We start from the raw sequence: 25,013 nt of genomic DNA, 5'->3' as shown, positions 1-25,013 counted from the left end.
AGATTCCTCACTGAGCAGGGCTCAGTCCCAGGACCCTGAGATCATGACCTGAGCCAAAGGCAGACGCTTAAACAACTGAACCAACCAGGCACCCTTAGGTTAAATGTTTTGACCAGAATACTACACAGGAGATCTTTAGTAGGTGCAGATGGCTCACATCAGTAGGAATCTAATATTGGGCCCTCCTAGTGCTCATGTGAGTTTGGTAACTTTGTTAAGATGGTGACCAGCAGATCTGTTACTGTAATTTTTACTGCAAAATTTCTCCTTTGCAAATTAGTAAGTAATGAGTGGGGTGAGATTTGAGACAGTTTGACTACCCTTTTTTTCCTCAGCAACCTTCTACTGAATGGTTTTAGCTTAGCTTTAGATTCTTGCCTGAATCAATCATTTTGGGTATTTTACCCATATTACTTGTGAAGAAACTGAAGTTGAGTGAAATGACTTTCCTTAGATCAAAGAGCTGTTAAGTAGTAAATCTAGGATTCAAACTCAGAGCTGTTTAGCCAGAGTCCATGCTCTTGACCACTGTATTAATTTCCTATTGCTGCTGTACAAAATACCACAACTTAGTGGCTTAAAATAGCTCAGATACATTCTCTTATAGTTTGAGAAGTCAGAAGTCAAAATTTATAGGGTTAGCAGGGCTGTGTTCCCTCTGGAGGTTTGGAGAGTCTGTTTTCTTGTCTTTTTCAGTTTCTTGAGATTACCTGCGTTCCTTGGCTCATGGCCCTTGCTCAGATCACTCCAAGCTCTTTCTTCCATCCTCACATCTACTTCTCTCTCTGATTCTCCTGTATCTTTCTTATAAGGACTTTTGTGTTTACAGTGGGCCTACCTGCATAATCCAGAATAGCTATCCCATCTCAGAATCTTCACTTGGTCACACCTGCAAAATGCCTTATGCCATATAAGTTAACCTATTCATAGGTTCTGGGGATTAGGACTTAGATATCCTCAGAAGCCATTTTTTAGCCTACCACAACCACTCAACAATATTTTTCTCCCACAGTGGTGGTGAATCCTGTTTTCACTTTCTGCTGGGTTTACTCTGAGATGGATCTGAGCTAAAACTTAATTGTAACTAAAATGAAATGATCACCTGACTTTATTTCATAAACCCCACTCTGATTGGTCAACCACAATGCTATTTTGGGTTTGCGGGAATTAGTGTCAGTTTAGAAACAGTGTCTAGTAATTTCCTACAATCTGGGTATTTCCTTTTCTAAAGCACAGTAAACCTGGTATATAGGTGTGAGTCTCTGTGGGGAAGGCAACTTGGAAGATTTAAGTATACTTTTTTTTTTTTTTGGCCCTGGCTCAAGAGTTGGAATTGGCAATGAGCTATGATTTAAGTTATATTGTATGATTTAAGTTAGTCCTTGGTTTACCAGACCTTGAAGTTTTTTCTTATACAAATCAAGTAAGACTTTGGTGGGCTGCCTATCTGTTTTATTACTAGGGACACCATAATTCATTAGCTGCTGACTCTAAGGTCATCAGCATATATGCATTCTGATTTTTGATCTCTTTTAACCAGTATAGTAACCATGCCTACCTTGTCTCTGGAGACCAGTGCTACCGCCTGTTGTCTTCTGCTCTGGGATCCCATCATTTCCATTGACTTTGGGGAGTCCATTTTGGCAGTAACACTTATCACTGCCATATAGAGAACCTCTATGCCATCTCTCACTGTCTATAGAGAATATGCATTACAGAGTCTTTCAAGTACCTATGGTTTCCTCACCAATGTCTTTCTCAAAGCTTTGGTAAAGGAAGTATCCTCTAGACCCTGCAGTGTGATATGTCGTTAAGAGGAGGTGATGCGGGGTGCCTGGGTGGCTCAGTAGGTTAAGCCTCTGCCTCCAGCTCAGGTCATGATCTCAGGGTCCTGGGATCAAGCCCTCATCGGGCTCTCTGCTCAGCAGGGAGCCTGCTTCCCCCTCTCCTTCTGCTTGCCTCTCTGCCTACTTGTGTTCTCTCTCTCTGTCAAATAAATAAATAAATAAATAAAACCTTTAAAAAAAAGAGGGGGTGATGCATATAAATGTATTCCAGCATTCCTATGTCTCCATGCTTCCTCTACAGTACACCAAGGGAGTTTCAGCTTAATGTATGCTAACATTGAGTCTGGGTTTCAGTTAATCATCTGAGAAAACTGTTAGAGTCATTTTCAGCTACTTGAGCTATCACAAGGAATTCAGAATTTCTGGTTTGTACACCGACATCAATACCTGTAGCTGAATTCAAAATAATTTTCCTTCTTCCCTTATCTAATACCCATTAGAACCCATTCCTACAAATAGTCTCTATTTTTCTGCTCAAGTAATAGGCAACATCTTGCTCTTTCATTGCAGATGGCATCTCAGAGCAGATAGGTAATTCTCCTATAGGTTCTGCCATGATTTGAGTTTGATTATGGGTCTGGAGAGGAGTGTTGGTGAAAGTTGATCTTTAAAAGAATCAGCACTCCCCTGTAAGAGGACTGCCTCCGGAGGAATTATTCCAGCCTGTTATGACAAGGGGCAGATAACTTCCCCAGAGAGAGGAGAAAGGACCGCATATAAGTGGCAAAGGAGACTCAGACATTTGGGGCTTCCAAGTACTCTGATTCATCACCATCTACCAAAATTTCCCATTCCAATTTTCAGGAAATCATTCTTTCACAAGAAATACCCTGACTTTAATGTAAAAGACAAGGCTGTAAATTTGATTTGCATTGTTTTGTTTGTTTGTTTATTTTTTTGTGTGTTTCTTTTTATTTAAATTTCATTAGTCAACATATGGTGCAATATTGGTTTCTGAAGTAGACTTTAGTGACTCATCACTTACATACAATACCCAGTGCTCATCACAAGTGCTCTCTTTAATCCCTGTCACCCATCCAGCCTGTTGATTTGCACTGTAATTCAGTCACCTACTGGGTAAGATTCTGAGTTTGCTTTTTATTAATCTTGATCCTGTGACAGTAGAAAGAAGGGATTTTTTTTTCAGGGAAATCATCAGATCTTTTAGCTTTCTACTTATGTCTTGAGCTTGAAATATAAAGTATTGAGCTTGTCATATTCTTTCTCAAAATTCTCTGCTATATTCTGAAGCAGGTAGTCCACTCACTCTTTTTATACTCTTTCTTTTTATTATAACATTCTATTGCTAAGGCTGCTTGGCCTCCCAAATGATTTTAACAATGTCACTAATGGATTCCCTGAGTAAACTGTGTCCCATTTTCCACTAGCAAGGAGGTCATTACTAGCTTCAGATCTAAATAGATTGGAGAACCAATTCCAGATTCTTTTACTTAAGTTTCTGTTTCTTTGGAGCCATCTTTGGTACTAAAAATCCCATCAACCCATTAGAAAAACATGCTACTCAATATTCCTGATATAATAAATAATATAGAATTTGGGGCTTACAGAATTGTTGAAAAAATGAGAGGAACATTTGTCAGAGAAGCTTTTGCCAGAAGTAAAAGAAATTGGCACTGAAGATCTTGGCCAGAAGCACCTGTTAAAAGTAAACTGAGACATATGAGTGAAATCATACGGTATTTGTTTTTCTCTGGCCGACTTATTTCACTTAGCATTATACTGTTTAGCTCCATCCATGTTGTTGCAAATGACAAGATTTCATTCTTCATGATGGCTGAGTAATATTCCATTGTGCACACACATGCACGTGTGTGTGTGTGTGTGTGTGTGTGTGTGTGTGTGCAAACCACTGCTTCTTTATCTATTTTTATCCATTCATCAGTCGATGGACATTTGGGCTGTTTCTATAATTTGGCTGTTACAGATAATGCTGCTATAAATATCAGGGTGTATGTATCCCTTTGCATTAGTATTTTCATATTCTTTGGATAAATAGCTAGGAGTCCAATTGCTGGATCATAGGATACTTCTCTTTTTAGCCTTTTGAGGAGTCTACATACTGATTTCCAAAGTGGCTTAACCTGTGTTACTAACTGGAATTTAAATAAAAACTTAAAAAAATAAAAATAGATTGAGACATTAAAATTATAAATTTATTTGAGCGAAAATCCATTCAAATTAGGCAGCATACCATCTAGTAGCTAGAATGCAGCTCTGAGGAGAGATGAGCAGAAGGGAATGGGAACCAGGAAGTTATACTAGACAAAAGGGTAAAACTCATGTTACATTGTGTGTCAACTGTATTTCAAAAAAGGAAAGAAAAGAAGAAAAGTGGGTCAGTTATTGCAAAGGCTTTCCTTTAGGGGATGGTAGGGGTCTTTCTGTTGTATTACCTAATTAGTGCTGATCAGGTGATTCCTGGTTGACTGGTGTAAGATTCCATTTCTGGGAGAGCCAAAATCGTAATTAAGTTAAACCCCAATTTGGTGACAGCGCTTAAAATAAATGACTCCACTTTGGGCCTGTTGTTTTGCTTTTGACATTCCAAAGCAGATGGTTCTCAAAGGCTTGTCTGGAAGATGCCTTAACTCTTGAGAATCTCTGATAAGTTTTCTCCGAGTGTCTTAGTCTGCATGTGCAAGGCAGGTGGTTTTATGACTTTGTTCAGGAACTATTATAAATTCTTAGTGTGTCCACACATTTAGCTGCATCTGTCTCCAGGGAATAGTGTCTTCCACTTCACTGCTGTGTTCCAAATATCATATAAGCTCCTTTATTGGCAAACTTTATCCCAGAACATAGAGAGGAAGGAATTCTGGGAAATGTAGTTCTAGCATGGTGGTAAAGTTGCTAACACTCAATCCAACACACTATGTAAATGAATAAAATGATTGAAATTAAAATAACAAGAAGTTTTATTACTACACAAAGTCAGTACGATATAATAATTTGCTGTAAAATATTTATCACTTCTTTATTTCATGGAAATAAATTTTTATGACAGTGATATGTATTTCAGTATTTCATTTTCTTCAGAAATGGTCACTCAGTTTGATATTCTTGTAACATTGAAGGTTTTTAGTGGATTAAAGTACTGTATAAAATTTTGAAACAGTCTCAGAATTACAGAAAAATGAGATTATGGCACAAAACATTTAAGATTAAGTTGACAGCCTGATGACCCGTCTCCCTCCCTTAGTATGTATTTCCTACAAACAAAGACATTCTCCTCCATAACTACAATAAACCATTAAAATCTAGAAATCAGGAAATTAACATTAATACATTACATATCTACCACATCAAGTTTCACTGCTTGTCCCAATAATGTCTTCATAGCAAAAGGAATAATAAAAATACCCAGTTCAGAATCCTGTATTACATTTAACTTGTGTCCCCCAGTCTAGAATAATCTCACAAACTTTCCTTGACTTTCATATACTTGACATCTTTGAATATTATGGGGTGCTTGTTTTCTAGAATGGCCCTCAATGTGGTTTATTTTTTGCTTCTTCATGACTAGATTCAGCCTATCCATTTTTGGCAGGAATATCATAGAAGTGACATTTTATTCTCATTGCATCCTATCAGGCGGCACATAATTTTGAATTGTCCCATTACTGCTGATGTTCATTTTGATTACTTGATTAAAATGGCATCTGAGAGACTTCTCTGCAAAGTTACTTTTCCTCTTTGTTAGCAACAAATATTTTATGAAATGCTGTAACTATCCCATTCCTCATCAAAATTCTTCCCATCTATTCATGTATCTATATTAGTATGGACTCATGTTTCTTAACCTTATTCAGTGAGTTACAGTTTATGTCTTCTGTGTCCTTTTGATATATTCCCACCATTCTCCAGATGGTGGGCACTTTCTTGTTTTATATCTCAGGATGTTCCAGGATCATCTCATTTTTTCTCTGCTCCAGTCCTGGAATCTGCTACGTCTCCAAAAGCAAGCTCCCAATAGGTTTGCCATCTTCACTCTACTTGGATTCAGGACATACCGAATCACCCCTCTGTAAGGATACTCTCATCACCCATTTTTGGGTCTGACTGCCCTTTCTAGGATCGACTCCACACAGATGCCTATTTTGTCACTGAGGGAAATGAGACTTAGAGAGAGTGATAGCCTTCTTCACAAAAGGCCAAGTTGTGACCTAATTTAAAGTTTCTTGACTTAGAATCCTAGAGCTTTTTACCATGCCAGGTTAGTCCATTACCCCTTAAACCATGAAGTAAACAGCTGTCAACAGTTAGAGCTTTGTTATATTTATATTTGTATTATATTTTACTAAGCAAATCTGTGCAGGTCCAAGGAAATCTTGTGTGGAATTGATGACTTATTTGGTATTAAACCATATGACTAAATTGTTGAAAATACACATGGAGAAGCATTTCTTCCTTATTTTTTTATGGTTAAACATATTGGTTTATACTGGCAAATTACATAAAATGCATGAACTAGAGATTATAAGAAGGAAGGGATAAGGGAAGAAGGGAGGGGTGGAGGGATTATTTTACAACCTATTAAAATATTTATAATTATTATATTTAATTTTATTAAAAAGAAAGTAAAATTCTGATTATAGTCAGATGTTGGCAGTCTTTTCCTCTCTGGTAACTAGACTATAAGTACTTTTGAGGACAGAAGTGATTTATCTTGCCTTTGTCACAGAAGTAAACTTCGTACCTACAGGTAGTAGGTGCTTAACCTTTAATTGTTGAATCAATGAGTAAACTCCTAGAGGGAGCAGAATATGAGTATTCTATTCTTTTCTCCCAGTCAACTTTCTCAAGCCTCGTTTCATGTCCTTGTTCCTAAGACTGTAGATAAAAGGGTTTAGCATAGGTATTACCACTGTATAAATAACGGTGACCACACGGTCCTTTGTCACTGAGTAGGTGGATGAGGGGCGAATGTACACAGAAATGGCAGTCCCATAGAATAGTGCCACAACTGTGAGGTGGGATCCACAGGTGGAGAAGACCTTGTACCTGCCTCCCCCAGAAGGGACCCTCAGAACGGCGCGGGTGATGAAAACATAAGAGACAATGATCAAGATGAAGGGACTCATGATCACAAAGGAGCCCTCTGTGAAGGCCAGAAGCTCATTGACGGAGGTGTCAGAGCAGGAGAGCGTCAGCAGTGGCTGGACGTCACAGAAGAAGTGGTGGATGACGTTGGGCCCACAGAAGGAGAGGCGGGCCATGAGAATCGTGTGGGTGAGTGAGTGGAGGTGGGACAGCACCCAGGATGCCATCACCAGCAGAAGACAGCGCCGGGGGCTCATGGTCGTGGTGTAATGCAGCGGGTGACAGATGGCCGTGTAGCGGTCAAGAGCCATGGCAGCCAGGAGGAAGCTGTCAGTGATCGCACAGGCCACAAAGAAATACATCTGTGTGAGGCACTGGGCAAAGGGGACCTTCTTGTTCTTGCTCAGCATGTTTGCCAGCATCCTTGGCACAATGACATTTGTAAAGCAGATGTCCACGAAAGATAGATTGGAGAGGAAGAAGTACATGGGGGTATGGAGGCGGGCATCCCCCCGGATGGCTGCAATGATGACTGAGTTGCCAGCCACATTGACCAGATACATGGTGAGGAAGCTGGCAAAGAGCCACCCCTGCTCTTTGGGGTCACTGGTCAGTCCCAGGAGGAGGAATTCAGCAACATGGCTCTGGTTTCCCCTTGACATTGTTAGCCTGCAAGTAGAAAATATAAAGGAATGTTAGGCATGTGTACTGGCTTGGAATCTCCAGTTACAACTTCCTGCGGGTGGCTGGTATAGTTGATGGGAGTATGGATTTTGGTGTCCCAGCATTCTGGCTTTCCGTTCTGGCTCTGTCACTGATTCACACAGAGCACGAAGTTACCTCCTGAACTTTCATTTCCTTCATCAGCAAAGGCAGAAATTATTAAATTTACCTCCTCAGACTATTCTGTTTTGGCCTGGATTTCTCTCTGTTTGACTTTCTAAAAATGGTATCAGAAGATCTTAACTTCTCACTGAAGAAAAGACAGATATATATTCTAGAGAACATGTTCTTAGCTCCAGCCTCTTTGGGAAAAGCTTGCAGAATGGGTTGGGGTGTTGGAATAATATATCAGGAGTGTCATGAAACTGGGAAGGCTACAATCCCCCAGGAGGTGAAATGATACAGTATGGGGGGCAGGCCACTTTCTGTCAATGGGAGGGCTTCTGTCTGGTTTGGTTAAACTTTTTATTCCATGCAGGTTGGTGGCATTAAGAAAGTCATAACAGTAGTAACAGGTGCATATCATGACAGTAGATTAGAGTGGACTAGAGCCATAGGTGCTTGTCTGAGCATGAAAATTATATAAAAGGTGCAGTTTATACTGAGAGGATAGTAAAGTTCTGGGCTTCAGGAACTGGATTTTTACCCTTGAAATGGGTGCAGAGTAGCAAGATCCAGAAGGAATGAAGTAGGACCCAGTTTGGAAGGAACTGTGGCTCTGGTCAGCATTTATAAAGGCAGAGACTCAGCTGCCTTTCTGATCGGACACGATCAGAAATCCATTACCCACCCTCCATGCCCAGGATCAAACCCTGGCTATTGGCCAGAATGACTTGATCCTGAATCAGTCACTGTGCTTCAGGCCTTGGGCTCCTGACGTCCACCTTGCCTAGGGTCAGGGTCAGTTCCAGAGCAGAACTCAGGGAGAGATTTGCAGATGTGTGTCACTGACTCCAGGTAAAGGGAGAAACAGGTAAGGGAAGATGCATGAGAGGAAGTCTACATTCAAGGACACTGAGTTCCAATGATTCCCCCCCTCCCATGTTTAAAGCACTGAAATAAAATCCGTTGTAATGTTGGAAAGGACCCACACTGTCTGCATCTCTCTAGGCATTTTTCTAAGGAAAAGAAGCATGAGCTTCTGAAGCATCTATTTTTCTCCCAAGTGCTTGGAACTTTGGATTTGGAACAAAGTGATTTCTCCTACTGGGAAGGGCACAATGAGACACCATGGACACAGGGAGGCCCAGAATCTTAATTCCAGGAGGGTAGGGCCCTGTCTGGCTGTTAGACCCTGTATCCCCAGTTCACCACCATATCCTTGTCTCAGGTGCTGAACGCAAGTACTGAACATATTGGGAGTCTTTACATGTGCTAGACACTGTATGATGATTGAATCCATGTAAGAACTCTGGCAGCATACAGATGAGGAAACTGATTGTAGATTTATTACAGACTGCTCAGGAACTTGCTCAAGACCATGTTATTAATAAGTGGCTATATTTTCAAACCAGGCAGTTTGGCCTTAAGGTCTTGTTCTTTGCCACTATGCTATATTACCCTCTGCCTGTTAAAATGTATTTTCTTTTTTTTTTTTAATTAAATTTTTTATTTATTTTCAGCGTAACAGTATTCATTGTTTTTTCACCACACCCAGTGCTCCATGCAATCTGTGCCCTCCCTAATACCCACCACCTGGTTCCCCCACCCTCCCACCCCGCCCCTTCAAAACCCTCAGGTTGTTTTTCAGAGTCCATAGTCTCTCATGGTTCACCTCCCCTTCCAATTTCCCTCAACTCCCTTCTCCTCTCCATCTACCCTTGTCCTCTATATTATTTGTTATGCTCCACCAATAAGTGAAACCATATGATACTTGACTTTCTCTGTTTGACTTATTTCACTCAGCATAATCTCTTCCAGTCCTGTCCATGTTGCTACAAAAGTTGGGTATTCGTCCTTTCTGATGGAGGCATAATACTCCATAGTGTATATGGACCACATCTTCCTTATCCATTCGTCCATTGAAGGGCATCTTGGTTCTTTCCACAGTTTGGTGACCGTGGCCATTGCTGCTATAAACATTGGGGTACAGATGGCCCTTCTTTTCACTACATCTGTATCTTTGGGGTAAATACCCAGCAGTGCAATTGCAGGGTCATAGGGAAGATCTATTTTTAATTTCCTGAGGAATCTCCACACTGTTCTCCAAAGTGGCTGCACCAGCTTGCATTCCCACCAACAGTGTAAGAGGGTTCCCCTTTCTCCACATCCTCTCCAACACACGTTGTTTCCTGTCTTGCTAATTTTGGCCATTCTAACTGGTGTAAGGTGGTATCTCAATGTGGTTTTGATTTGAATCTCCCTGATGGCTAGTGATGATGAACATTTTTTCATGTGTCTGGTAGCCATTTGTATGTCTTCATTGGAGAAGTGTCTGTTCATATCTTCTGCCCATTTTTTAATATGATTATCTGTTTTGTGTGTGTTGAGTTTGAGGTGTTCTTTATAGAGCTTGGATATCAACCTTTTATCTGTACTGTCATTTGCAAATATCTTCTCCCATTCCGTGGGTTGCCTCTTTGTTTTGATGACTGTTTCTTTTGCTATGCAGAAGCTTTTGATCTTGAGGAAGTCCCAAAAGTTCATCTTTGCCTTTGTTTCCTTCGCCTTTGGAGACATATCTTGAAAGAAGTTGCTGTGGCTGATATCAAAGAGGTTACTCCCTATGTTCTCCTCGAGGATTCTGATGGATTCCTGTCTCACGTTGAGGTCTTTTATCCATTTCGAGTTTATCTTTGTGTACGGTGTAAGAGAATGGTCAAGTTTCATTCTTCTACATATAGCTGTCCAGTTTTCCCAGCACCATTTATTGAAGAGACTGTCTTTTTTCCACTGGATATTTTTTCCTGTTTTGTCAAAGATTATTTGACCATAGAGTTGAGGGTCCATATCTGGGCTCTCTACTCTGTTCCACTGGTCCATGTGTCTGTTTTTATGCCAGTACCATGCTGTCTTGGTGATCACAGCTTTGTAGTAAAGCTTGAAATCAGGTAACGTGATGCCACCAGTTTTATTTTTGTTTTTCAACATTTCCTTAGCAACTCGGGGTCTCTTCTGATTCCATACAAATTTTAGTATTATTTGCTCCAGCTCTTTGAAAAATACTGGTGGAATTTTGATCGGAATGGCATTAAAAGTATAGATTGCTCTGGGCAGTATAGACATTTTAACGATGTTTATTCTTCCCATCCAAGAGCATGGAATGGTCTTCCATCTTTTTGTGTCTTCTTCAATTATGATTGAAAAGGGAGAGATCACAACTAACACCAAGGAATTAGAAACAATCATCAGAAGCTATTATCAACAGTTATATGCCAATAAGCTAAGCAACCTAGATGAAATGGTTGCATTCCTGGAAAACTATAAACTCCCAAAATTGAACCAGGAAGAAATTGACAACCTGAATAGACAGATATCTAGTAACGAGATTGAAGCAGTGATCAAAAACCTCCCAAAAAATAAGAGCCCAGGACCTGACGGATTCCCTGGGGAATTCTATCAAACTTTCAAAGAAGAAATAACACCTATTCTCCTGAAGCTGTTTCAAAAAATTGAAGCAGAAGGAAAACTTCCAGACTCTTTTTATGAAGCCAGCATTACCCTGATCCCCAAACCAGGCAAAGACCCTACCAAAAAGGAGAATTTCAGACCAATATCCCTGATGAATATGGATGCTAAGATTCTCAACAAGATCCTAGCAAATAGGATCCAACAGCACATTAAAAAGATTATCCACCATGACCAGGTGGGATTCATCCCTGGGTTACAAGGATGGTTCAACATTCGCAAATCAATCAATGTGATAGAACAAATCAATAAGAGAAGAGAGAAGAACCACATGATCCTCTCAATTGATGCAGAAAAAGCTTTTGACAAAATTCAGCATCCGTTCCTGATTAAAACGCTTCAAAGTATAGGGATAGAGGGAACATTCCTGAACTTCATCAAATCTATCTATGAAAAACCCACAGCAAATATCATCCTCAATGGGAAAAAGCTTGCATCCTTCCCGTTGAGATCAGGAACACGACAAGGATGCCCACTCTCACCACTCTTGTTCAACATAGTATTAGAAGTCCTAGCAACAGCAATCAGACAACAAAGAGAAATAAAAGGTATCCAAATTGGCAAGGAAGAAGTCAAACTCTCTCTCTTTGCAGATGACATGATTCTTTATATGGAAAACCCGAAAGACTCCACCCCCAAACTACTAGAACTCATACAGCAATTCAGTAATATAGCAGGATACAAAGTCAATGTCCAGAAATCAGTGGCTTTCTTATACGCTAACAATGAAAATACAGAAAGGCAAATTAGAGAATCGATTCCATTTACTATAGCACCAAAAACCATAAGATACCTCGGAATAAACCTAACCAAAGAGGTTAAAGATCTGTACTCGAACTACAGAACACTCCTAAAAGAAATTGAAGAAGACATAAAATGTATTTTCTAACAGTAGTGGAATGGACAACTTTGACAGCAACTTGAATGACAGAGGCATGTTGCCTAAGTGGCCAGAATTAGCTTCTTTGGATTAGGAGAATTAGTGGAAACAGTCCAGGATTAGGTTTTAGTCCTGGTGTAGTTACTTACCAGGTATTTCCCTTGCAAGAACTTTGTGCTGTATTTATTTTTCTCATGGAAAAATGAGAGAAGTACACCACCATTTCCATCAGAATGTTGTGGGCATCAAATGAAGGAACATATCTGAAAAGTGGTTTGTAAATGAGCAGGTGCTGTATCAGCAGTAATTGCATAAATAATATATAACTTAAAGTGGTATATAATAATGGAAAATAATAATCTTCATATTTAATATATAGTACCTGGTTTAGCTGGTTAAGACAAAAGAAAGTGAGGAAGTGTGTGTGAAATGGTTGGGGTGACCACTGAAAGGAGAGCAAGGCTGTAGCATCTGGAGAGGGGCCGAACTGGTAGTATTAGAAGGGGCCAGAGAAGGGGAAGGGATAGATATTCCAGTGGGTTTTCTGCTTTGTAGGGTCTTTTCTTCCATAGTGATGGATAAGTTAAGGGGCCCAATGCTGATAGTCTTCCCACAACCAGTCACTGAGAGTGTTTTTTTTTTTTTCAAGGTGAATATTATTTTTTTGAATTTTATTTAAATTCAGTTAATTAACATAGTGTATGATTAGTTTCAAAGGTAGAATTCAGCGATTCATCACTTACATATAACACCCAGTGCTCATCACAACAAGTGCTCTCCTTAATGCCCATCACCCAGTTACCCCATTTCCCTCCAGCAACCTTCAGTTTGTTTCCCAGAGTTAAGAGGCTCTTATGGTTTGTCTCCCTCTTGATTTCATCTTATTTTATTTTTCCCTCCCGTCGCCTATGATCCTGTTTTTCTTCTTAAATTCCACATATAAGTGAAATCACCTGACATTTGTCTTTCTCTGACTTATTTCATGTATGGTTTCAAACAGCTCATGAAAGCCAGATGACTTTTCTTCATCCAGCATTTTAGACTTACTCAAGTCTTTTGATATGGGACAAGAGACTGGTTTGCTACAGCACCCTTATTCCTATGATTATCTCTGTGCATTCTCCTTGATTCCAAGGCAGGCTGCTTCTGAGCTCAGGCAGTGGGAGAAATGAAGAGGGCAGCAAGAGGCAAGGGGGCATGGTGATAAGGTAGGTGCCTGTGTCAGGTGGTGTCAAGGGACTTGCCCAAGAAGTTTCCAATTAAGAAGCAAATGATTGAACTACAATTCAATAGTAAGAAACCCAATAACCCAGTTAAAAAATGGGTTAAGGACTTGAATAGACATTTATCCAAAGAAGACATGCAAATGGCCAAAGGTATATGAAAAGACATTCAACATCACTCTTCATCAGGGAAACCAGAACCGACTGAGGTATTGCCTCACACCTGTATGATGGCTATTATCAAAGAAACTAAAGACAACAAATACTAGCAAGGGTGTGGAAAAAAGAACCCTTCTGCATTTTTGGTGGGAATATAAATTAGTGCAGCCATTATGGAAAACCTGTAGGTTGAAACTGGAGGCTCAAGAAATAAAAAAATAGAACTACCACATGCTCCAGGAATTCCACTTCTGTGTATATAGCCAAAGAAAGTAAAAGAGTGGAAGAGATAATAGCACTTCTATGTTCATTACAGCATTATTCATAATGGCCAAGGTACGGAAATGACTTGACTATTTATTGACAGATGAGTGGAATGTGTTATAGGTCTACAATGAAATACTATTCAGCATTAAAATCAAAGGAGAGGCTTCCAGGTATGACAATGTGGATGAATTTTTAGGACCTTATGCTAGGCAAAATAAGGCAGCCACAGGGAGAAAGAAAACTTTGTAATTCCACTTACATGGTGTATCTAAAATGGTCAAATCCATAGAATCAGAAAGTGGAATGGTGGTTTCCAGAGATGGGGGAGGGGACAGTGAGGAGTTACTAATCAATGGGCACGAAGTTTCAGGTAAACAAGATGAATGAGCTCTAGAGATCTGTTATACAGCATGGATTTCTAGTGAATAATAATGCATTGTACACTTAAATATTTGTTGAGGGTAAATCTCATATTATAAGTGTTCTTACCAAAATAAAATAAATTTTTTTAAAAAAGGAAGCAAAATAATGACAGCAGAGAGGGGACTGAGGAGAGTATTACAGGATCTCTCGATCTCAGGACCACGTCAGGTGTGACCGGGTTGGGGTCAACTGCCAAAGTCCACTAAGTAGACTCGTGGCTGGGACTGAGGGCTCTGAGGGCAGGTGGTCGTGGGCTAAAGGCCTAGCCTCACCAGATTTTGGCAGAGTGACAGGGGCAAGCTGCTTAACCTTAAACCTTAGTTTTCTGGTTTAGAAAACAAGAATTATATCCTAGGATTTGCCTTTAGGCAGCTATGAGGATTCTCATAATATGCATATAAATCAGTGACTAATTTAAGTGGGACAGAAAAAACTCCTGACAAATCCCAACTGTAATTATTTCTGTTCTTTAACATTATTTAATGGATTTGTGTATGTAAGCCTTAGGAAACTGGCATAAAATCCATGTTCATTAAGTGCCCAAAGAAATATGCAGAGATCTAAATAATCTGAGCCAGAAGAAAACTCAGAGGGGCACCTGGATGGCTCAGATGGTTAACATCTGGCTTCAGCTCAGGTCATGATTGCCAGGTCCTGGGATTGAGCCCCATGTTGGGCTCCCAGTTCAGCGGTGGGGGTCTACTTCTCCTTCTCCCACTGCTAGTGTCCTCTCTGTCTCTGTCTCTGTATCTCTGTCAAATGAATAATTAAAAAAAAAATCTTAAAAAAAAGGAAGAAAACTCAGAAATCATCCCTTCCAAGCCATCACCCAGGGCAGGAAACTTACAGTAGCCCTGATGGTGGTCATCTAGCTTGAATACATCTAGTGACCGGGAACTCACTGCCTTTCAGTTTTTTATCCATGCAGTTATATTGAGCTATAGTTATATTTTTGGTATTAAAGCCAAGAGTCAAGAATTCTAAATCTCACAGTTCCAATATCCTTTCTTAACTGACTTCAGTTACAAGTGACCACAATTTTGTTCTTCTTTTACTTATGGAGTTATTGATTTGTTAAGCATTCAGTAAACACTTTCTGAGTTTCGGCAGTCATGGTAGGTCCTGGGGAACACAGAGGTGTATAGATACTAAGTCACCTAACAGGTGTTTGAAGACAGTGACCATGTCTGCCTGCCTTTTCGCTTTTCCACGTTAACTGTCTCCTGCCCTGACCCAGGGCACAGCCTCAGGTTGTCCCCCTTCTCCAGTCAAGCTCTTCCTCCATCCCATCACTGATTCTCCCATGTGACAGACCCATCACCAGGGGGGTAGAGTGTAAACAGCGACTCAGGAGTCCCAGGATCTTCCTCTTTCCCCAGAAAAATCCTGCTTTCATGTGTTTTACAGATTTTTTTTAAAAAAAGGTTAATTTTGAAGACAAGCTCTCAGTGCTAAAGAAAAGTATAAAAACTGAAATTTTAATCTATATGATCAGTTTGGAGAGAGCCCGTTGAAACCTAACGAAGGAAATTGGTCATTTATGTATTTGTTATATTGAAGTACAGTTGACACACAATGTTCCAATAGTTTCAGGTGCACAACATAGTGATTCGAAAGTCCTATACACCATGCTATGCTCACAGGAAGTATAGCTACCATCTGTCACCCGTTACATCGCTGTCACAATACCATTGACTATGTTCCCTGTGCTGTACTTTCCATCCTCACAACTTATTTATTCCCTAACTGGAAACCTGTATCTCCCACTCCCTTTCACCCATTTTTGCTCTCCCCCCTCACTCCCTTCCCCTCTATTAATCATCACTTTGTTTTCTATATTGATGTCTTTTTCTGCTTTTTTGTTTGTTTTGCTTTTTAGATTCCACATGTAAGTGAAATCATATAGTATTTGTCTTTCTCTGTCTGATGTATTTCACTTAGCATAATACCCTCTAGGTCCATCCATGTCACAAATGGCAAGATCTCATTCTTTTTTATGGCCAAGTAATATTTCATTTCATATATATGTATATATATATATAGCACATGGAAGTTGGTCATTTAATACTGCACTGTGAGTCTTAGGAATTTTCTCTTCTCTTACCTTCTCTTGTTTCAGACTTTCCCACAGCCTGTGTCTCATGCTGCTCTGAAGTTGGAGTGAGGCCACTGATGTGGGTTCTCATTAGTGCAGAACTGGCTTGGGGTATACTGTTAAGCCACGCTGGGATGACAGAGGCTGGATTTTTACCTCTCAGCATCCAAGTGGCTACACCATTCCTCTGAAAGTGTTGATCTCTTTGCTTGGAGTCTCACACATTCATCACAAATCTTTCCATTTTTTGTGAATGGGGAAAGGAAACAGAAGCACATGGAGGAGTCTGAGACAAAAAAAAAATGGAGGCAGGATGGTAAGGGTCGCATGACCTGGCTTGCAGTCCTACCCATGACATTAATGTGTTGCATGTAATTGATCAACTCATGTTCCTTCTCTGTAAATATGAATGTATTTGTAAGTTTCCGACATTCCAGGTTAGAAACATCTAGGTTGTGTACGGTTGGCTTATCAGTTACTTACTCACTCAGGTAAGGGATGGTGACCTCAAGTGGCCTTTGGAGGATCCAAGCACCTTCTCCTCAGCCTTGCTGGTCCTGATGTCTGGAGGAGGAATGGAGGGTTTGGAGCATAGAAAGAATGTTCATATCGGACCAAGAAAAGGAAAAAGCCCCAACTTCTGGAGAAAGGTGTCAGGACCTGGAATGTTGGGTATGTGGGGCATGTGTGACTACTGCTTCAGTCTAGAGATAAAGTTATCAGCCCATGAGGTGATCACTTTTCTGCTTCCTCCAGAGAGGTGACCACTCAGTGTAGTCCCAGGCACTAGAATCACAAGCCTTTCTTTCATTCCCAGCCATCCACCACCTTACTGCTTCAGGTTCCATCAGATGTTAAGGGGTAGGGTGTGTGCTCAGAACTATCTGAATGTCCTGTATGTGACCTCATCCCAAGGAGGCAGGCAGCCTCCCCAGACACCAACCCTAGGGAACTCATTAAACACTGTGTCTGGGAGGGAAGTAGAGACCTCTCAGTAGAGACCAAGGAAACCGAGGCTGCTATAGCAGTGATTTTCTTGGATCTCCAGATAATTAGTCACTTGTTATTCCAGTGATTTCTAAGGAGACAGGGGCAAATGCATAGAGAAAGCCTGGAGCTTCTCCCGAGATGTGGGTGAATGCATAGAGTCAAGGGAAGAGTCCAGGTCTGCACATAAAAACGCCTCTTTGCTGATGAGCTGGTGCTGATACAGCCACACCTACCAATCCATTCATTAACCACCCCCTCCCTTTTTAGTTGTAAATGATACACAACATGAAACTTATCATTTTAACCATTTTAAAATGTATAGTTCAGTGGCATTAAGTTAACAGTCTTGAGTGTCTTTTCATATACTTGGTGATCATTTGTATGTCTTCTTTGGAGAAGAGCTATTCAAATCCATAGACCATCTTAAAATTGGGTTATTTTTTTTTCCTAATGAATTGTAGGAAAATACAGTTTCCCCACAATATATCTTATAATGGGCTCTTAACCTCAGATATGTTTTGCAAATATTTTTTGCCATTTCCTAGGTTGCTTTTCTTCACTCTGTTTTGTTTGCTTTGTAGAAGCTTTTTAGTTTGATATATTCCAGCTTGTCTAGTTTTGATTTTGTTGCCTGTGCTTTTGGTATTATATCCAAGAAATCACTGGCAACACCAGTGTCAAAGAGCTTTTCCCGTAAGTTTTATACAAGAGTTTTTTGGTTTCAGGACTTATGTTTAAGTATTTAATAAGTTTCAAGTTGGTTTTGGTGAGTAGTGCAAGAAAAGGGTCCAATTTCATTCTTTTGCATGGGGATATCTAGTTTTTGTAACATCGCTTGTTGAAGAGACAACCCTCTCCTCATTGTATATTCTTGATGCCTTTGTTTAAAATTAGTTGATTGTATGGACTTGAGTTTATGTCTGGGCTTTCTGTTCTGTTTCATTCATTAGTCTTTATGCCCAAACCATACTGTTTTGATATTGTTGCTTTGTAATATATTTCAAAATCATGAAATACTTTGTTTTACATTCTCAAGATTGTTTTGCTATTTGGGATTCTTTGATTCTTTGTACCTTCTTTTTTTTTTTTTTAAAGATTTTATTTAGTTATTTGACAGAGAGAGAGAGAGAGAGAGAGATCACAAGAGGCAGGGAGGCAGGCAGAGAGAGAGGGGGAAGCAGGCTCCCCGCTGAGCAGAGAGCCAGATGCGGGGCTCCATCCCAGGACCCTGAGATCATGACCCGAGCCGAAGGCAGAGGCTTTAACCCACTGAGACACCCAGGTGCCCCTGTACCTTCTTTTTTTTAAAAAAAGATTTTATTTATTTATTTGAGAGAGAGAGAGAGAGACAGAGAGAGCATAAGCAGTGAGGTGGGGCAAAGGAAGAGGGAGAAGCAGACTCCCTGCTGAGCAGGAAGCAACATTTGGGGCTGGATCCTAGGACTCTGGGATAATGAGCTGAAGGCAGATGTTAGCTGACTGAGCCAGCCAGGTGCCCCTGTACTTTCTTTTTTAAAAAAGTTTATTTTATTTCAATTCAACTAATTAACATATAGTATATCATTAGTTTCAGAGGTAGAGTTCAGTTATTCACCATTTGCACATAACACCCAGTGCTGATTACATCACGTGCTCTCCTTAATGCCCATCACCCAATTACCCCACCCTCCACCCACCTCCCCTCCAGCAACCCTCAGTTTGTTTCCTATAGTTAAGAGTCTTTTGGCTGGAACACCGAAAAGAAATAAAATAAAATAAAATGGGGGAAAAAAAGAGTCTTTTGTGGTTTGTCCCTCTCTCTGATTTCATTTGCTTTATTTTTCCCTCCCTTTGTATTTTCGTATGAATTTTAGGATTCCTTTATTTTTTGCTGTATATGCCATTGGGATTTTAAGATTTTAATTGGGATTGAATTGGGTCTGTAGATCACTTTGGTTAGAGTGGTATTTTAATGGGGTGCCTGGGTGTCTTAGTTGGTTAAGTATCTGCCTTTAGCTTGGGTCATGATCTCAGGGTCCTAGGATCAAGCCCCGCATCAGGCTTCCTGCCCAGTGGGGAGTTTGCTTTTCCCTCTGTCTCTCCCCTTGCTCATGCACGCATGCTCTCTCTCTCTCTCTCTCTCAAATAAATAAATAAACAAATAAATAAACAAATAAATCTTTAAAAAGGTGGTGGGTATTAGGGAGGGCACATATTGCATGGAGCACTGGGTGTGGTGCAAAAACAATGAATACTGTTACGCTGAAAATTAAAAATAAATAAATAAATAAATAACAACAACAAAAAAAGAATGATATTTTAACAATACTTAGTCTTCCAATCCATAAACAGGTGATATTTTGCCATATATTTGGGACATTCTTTAATTTTTCATCAAATGTTTTTGTTTACATTATTTAAGTCTTTCACCTTGTTAATTGAGTTTATTCATAAATAATTTATTCTTTCTGATGCTACTGGTGGGGTAGTTTACTTCTTTCCTTTCAGACTCTTCATTGTGAATGTCCAGATCACAACTGAATCCTTAACCCCCGCCTCCTCACTCCCCAGTCTCCTTTCCATTCCTCCATCGCAGCTTCATTATCAATGTACCAAAGGTCTTCATGTCATTAAAGTCAATGGACAGTCTTCCAAGCTTATTTGGCTTAAACTCTGTTATTTTAATGTTGATTAATGTTATGCCTCAATAACGGGTCCGTGATTAAAGGAGCGAGACTGATACAAAGCGAAGGTCAAGCAAAGCTTTATTTCACGCCAAGCATCAAGAATCAGACCGAACGTTCGGGGCCACACCTCTTACAAGAGAGGGCGACCCTTCTCTGTTTCACAGTCTAGCTTTTAAGGGCAAAGGCCATGCGGTTGGGCCTGGCCACGCACAGGTGACCAAGTGAATTACAATTTACCCTAGTAGACATTTGAATCAGCCTATTACACCTTGATTAGGATTGGCGCCAAAAGGGTTCCCAAAGGGCAGGGGCCCATACTCCTTGGTAGCTAGGGAGACAGTATGCAACCCCCTACTGATCGGATGTCTCCACCTGGCCTGACCCACCTTTGTATCTGGGCTTTGTTACCTGGAGCTGGTTTCCGGGACTTGTTTTTAAGTGAATCCCCTGGGGGAAGGGGAGCAGGGACAGTTTAAGGGTTAAACAACAAGGTTTTTGTTTAACCTCAATGAAAGCCTCTTGCTAAAATATAAAAATATAAAATAGGTTCTTACAATTAATAGTCACAGCCTCTTGAAACGTCTGTTCTTGGATGATAGGACTACTCCTTTTCTGTCCTCTTTGTTAATACCTTCTCTGTCAGACTCTTCAGTATCAGAAATATGCAGCACTCTTCTCTAGGTTGTCCTCAGCATTCATGTTTCACACCCCTCCTAGTTTATGTCACTCGCTCTGATTATAAGGCAAAGTATGTTCAAGGAACTAAATTTTTCTTAGTTTAGTATTGAGCAAAATCTCCAGCATTTACATATATATGTAATGAGCTTGCAGTAGAAGGACCTGATACATTTCCCTTCACAGTCTCCTCAACAAACAACATGCTTCTGGTATTATTCCACTGTTGGATTCAAGCAGTGTCACAGGTCATCTGTCTATATGGTGGGAGGGGGAGCTGTCGAGGGGTTTCCTGGTCTATTCCCAAGGGCCACGTAGAAGCACTTCACCTCACTTGGTGAAGTGTTCAGAAGGCGTGTCTAGACCTTTGCTCTGACTATACGTACTTCCAGAAGGGATTTATTTCATTCTTACTGATGTTTATTAGCAAATGTCCAAGTTCACCCTTGGATACCAAACTTTGGTTAAAGTCCTTTGATACTATCTGCTCATCAGCTCACTCTTTCTGAAGGGTGGTGGGATAGCTTATGGAAGTGCCCCCGATTCTGGCAGAGACTGTCCTCTAGTGGTCATTGAGAAGATTAGGACTAACCTGGGGGACAAAGTAACACTTTCACCACACCTATTTCATGATCTCTTTTTTCAAAAAGTATTTTATTTATTTGAGAGAGAGATCATGTAAGAGCAGAAGGAAAGGGAGAAGCAGACTCCCCGCTGAGCATGGAGCCTGGTGTGGGACTCCATCCTGGGACTCTCAGATCATGAGCTGAGCTGAAGGCAGGTGCTTAACCAACTGAGCCACCCAGGCACCCCTCATTGTCTCTCATTATTTAGAATTCCCTTTAGTGTGAACTTCAGGGAGATCATTTGTTGACAACCAGCTGTGGTTCCAAGTGGTAGGAGTCACATCTAGACCACAGTATTTAGATGCCAGTGCAAAATCTTCAAGAGGTTTCCACAGCTTCTGAGAGAGTGATGATTAATGTTTACAATGGTGTCTCCTCCATCAGCTTTGGTCTCTGAGTGTTTAAAATGAGCTGCACTCTATGCTTTTCAATGATGAACATACAGTGTCAGTATGATAAATCTTTGGTTTCAGGCCCAACGATTTTGCCATTGTTTGTTTCCTCAATACAACCCAGCTTATCCTGACTGTCATGCATTCCTTTTTCCCAGGCTCTAAAGGGCATTTCAGTGAGGATCATGGCCATGTGGACAAAGACAGAATTAAGAAGGAAGGGGAAAGGACTCAGGTGCTGAGAATTCACAACTTGGTGTTGATGGGGGGAGTGGGGACATTACATCTGCTTTGAAGATCCTCCATCTTTCCAGTCTTATGCTCTCTGCTCTCAAACTGAACAAGCCTCCCAGGGCTTCCCACTGTCCCTCAAACACATTCCAGTGTTTATTGCTTCTTCCTCTTTGTGTAGATCCCACTATTTGGAATACTCTGCCCATTTCCTGCTACATTGAACTTTTGTCTGTCAAAATCTATCTATCCTTAATGACAATCTTAGGTCATTATTCCAACAAGGTCTTTCCCAATTCCCTACTAAATTCATGTAACTTCTTCCTCTCAAAACCAATAGGATTTTGTACTTTCTTGAGTACTAGCCAAACTCAAGCCCATAGAAGAGGTATTTGGAGATAGCTTTTTTCCACTTCAATATAGCTTTATTTATATACATGGTGGAAACAGCTTTCCTGAAATGTGGATTCCTAGCAGTACTTGGCCTGGGATTACACATGTAACTGGTCAAGGTCATTGATAGAACGAAGTGCCCTAGCTTCTAGGTCAGGGCTGTTATTGTTTTCCAGCACTACCTGCTATGACCTGTTTGGGTCCCATGGGAAACATGGGTAGGAGGGAAAGATAGTGTGATCATCTCTTAGGTCATCTCCCAATTAAGGTGTTCCATCTGTTTGTTCTTTCTACAAGTGAATTCTGTCCCTTAATTTCCTCAAACCCCTCTTCATATCTTTGTTCCTCAGGCTATAGATAAAGGGGTTCAGCATGGGTGTCACTACTGTGTACATGACCGTGGCTACCCGGTCCTTTACCACTGAGTACATGGACAGGGGCCTAAAGTAGACATAGATGATACTCCCATAGAACAAGGCCACGACAGTGAGGTGGGAGCCACAGGTGGAGAAGGCCTTCCACTTGCCAGCCGCAGAGGGAATTCTGAGCACAGTGATGATGATTCGCAGGTAGGAGAAGAGGATGCACAGGAAGGGGGTCGCGATGACAGCCAGGGTCTCAGTCATGACCACTATCTGGCTAGAGGATGTGTCAGAGCAGGATAGCTTTAGCACAGGCTGGGTATCACAGAAGAAGTGCTTGATGACATGGGAGGCACAGAAGGACAGGCGGGACATGAGTAGCACCCGGAGCAGGGAGTGCAGGTGGGAGATGGTGCAAGAAGCCAGCAGCATGAGGTGGCAACGCCGTGGGTTCATGACCACATCATAACGGAAGGGGTTGCAGATGGCTACCAGCCGGTCTATGGCCATAGAGGCCAACAGGTAGCTGTCAGTGTTCCCACAGGCCATGAAGAAGTACATCTGGACCAGGCAACCCACGAAGGAGATAGCCTTGGTATTTGATAGTAAATTTGCCAACATCTTGGGCATAATGACTGTTGTGAAGCAGATATCTGTGAAGGACAGGTTGCTGAGGAAAAAGTACATAGGGGTCTGGAGTCGGGAGTCAGAATGTATGGCCAGGATGATGAGTAAATTGCCCATGACAATGACCAGGTACATGATAAAGAAGATGGCAAAGAGTGGTTTCTGGAGCTGAGGGTTGGAAGAGATGCCCAGGAGGATAAAGCCTGAGTCGCTGCTGTAATTCTTTGTCTCCATGTCTGTGCCTTCGTGGACAGGGTGTGGAGTAGCAGTTGGAGAGATATGAAGGGCGATTTCATCAAGTCACCTTCCTCCCTAATCTCCAGCCTATAGAAAAATCCTTCTGCTTTGTTAGAATTTTAAAGAGCATTTACTTATTTTAAGAAACTACTGGGAAGAAAGAATAAAATCCAACATGGAAAAAATAAAGAAAATTCTAATCTTCTTTCTCAATAAGAAGCTAAAGGTTTATCCCAAGTGTCTTAGGAATCTCCATAGCCTAACATGTGTGAGTTCTTCTCAGTTCTCTTTTTAAATATTCTTCTTAGGTTGTTTCTTGACCAGCTGCTTATCCTCTTTTTTTTTTTTTTTTCCCCTTCATGTTCCAGGGAAGAAGCTATTGGGTCTTGCCTCGAGTCAGGATACTTTCATTGAAGGCGTATCCATGAATTGTGTCCTCTTGTGAGGATTCTGTCCTACTCTTAAGAGCAGAGGTGGTGGGGGCGCCTGGGTGGCTCAGTGGGTTAAGCCTCTGCCTTCGGCTCAGGTCATGATCCCAGGGTCCTGGGATCGAGCCCCGCATCGGGCTCTCTGCTCAGCAGGGAGCCTGCTTCCCTTCCTCTCTCTCTCTGCCTGCCTCTCTGCCTACTTGTGATCTCTGTCAAATAAATAAAATCTTAAAAAAAAAAAAAGAGAGCAGAGGTGGTGGCTGTGGTAATGGGAATAGAATAAAAGTGAGCATCAATGACATTGGTGCTCCTTGGTATCCACAGAAGTTAGATGAGCTTTGCCTAAGTCTTCATAGAATCATCTGCTTCACGCTTGATGTTTATTTATTTAAGCAATTTTTTTTTTTTTTTTTGCTAAAATGCTCTGGATACATAAGGATTTGGTTCAGGGCTGCCAGTCAAAATAGGAATACCACCATGAAGAGCTTACATTACTGTGTTTAATTTTTAAAGTATATATTTTTCTGATTAAACAACTATGAGATCCTCATTCTCTACATTCAAACATCATTGGAATAGAAAGCTTTCAACGTTGTCACTTCCTTATCAATATCATGGATAAGAAACACACATTAAAAGTTATGGTCATTTTGGGAGGTGATGGAGGTCTTAACTAACCCTACTGTGGTATCATTTCCAAATTTGTATGTGTATCAAGTCCTCATGTTGTACACGTTAAACTTACACAATTTTTCACGTCCATTACACCTCAGTAAAGCTGGAAAAAGTCAATTTTCTCAGTGAATAACATCCAGTGTGCCTATAATAAAGCCCAAGGGCATTTTTAATGGGAGTTGAGAAGGTCATTGTAAAACTCATCTAGAGGAGGAAATGGCTACAGAAAGACAAGATAATTTTTGAAAAAATTGGAATAACGGCAGAGAAGTTTTCTAACCAAAACTCAAAGCATGCAATAATGAAACACAGTAAGATAATGTTACACACAGAGAAAAACAGATGAGGGGTCAACTTTAAGAACTCTATATACCTCTACTTGGACATGTATATAGACCTTGAACTA

General features: G+C 40.7%; 2 protein-coding genes across 2 annotated transcripts in view; both read right to left on the bottom strand.

Moving 5' to 3' along the window:
- LOC308353404 (olfactory receptor 1L3-like) overlaps positions 1–23,501 on the bottom strand; it is a gene marked incomplete at both ends in the record, with an annotated part of 52,460 nt that extends 28,959 nt beyond the window's left edge. The window contains one exon of the mRNA XM_080820238.1: positions 22,573–23,501. Within this exon, the coding sequence (XP_080676364.1) occupies positions 22,573–23,501 (929 nt within the window). The remainder of the gene's footprint in view (positions 1–22,572) is intronic.
- On the bottom strand, positions 6,641–7,570 carry LOC308353542 (olfactory receptor 1L6-like; the record flags this gene model as incomplete). The annotated part of the gene is made up of 1 exon (XM_080820436.1): positions 6,641–7,570. The coding sequence occupies one exon, from the start codon at positions 7,568–7,570 to the stop codon at positions 6,641–6,643; it is 930 nt and encodes a 309-aa protein (XP_080676562.1).
- Positions 23,502–25,013: the final 1,512 nt, after the last annotated feature.

Source organism: Martes martes (assembly GCF_963455335.1).
Source record: "Martes martes genome assembly, chromosome: 12".
In the NCBI taxonomy this organism is placed as follows: Eukaryota; Metazoa; Chordata; class Mammalia; order Carnivora; family Mustelidae; genus Martes; species Martes martes.
Note: the sequence above shows the minus strand (reverse complement) of the source record. Positions and strands in the feature narration are given on the sequence as shown.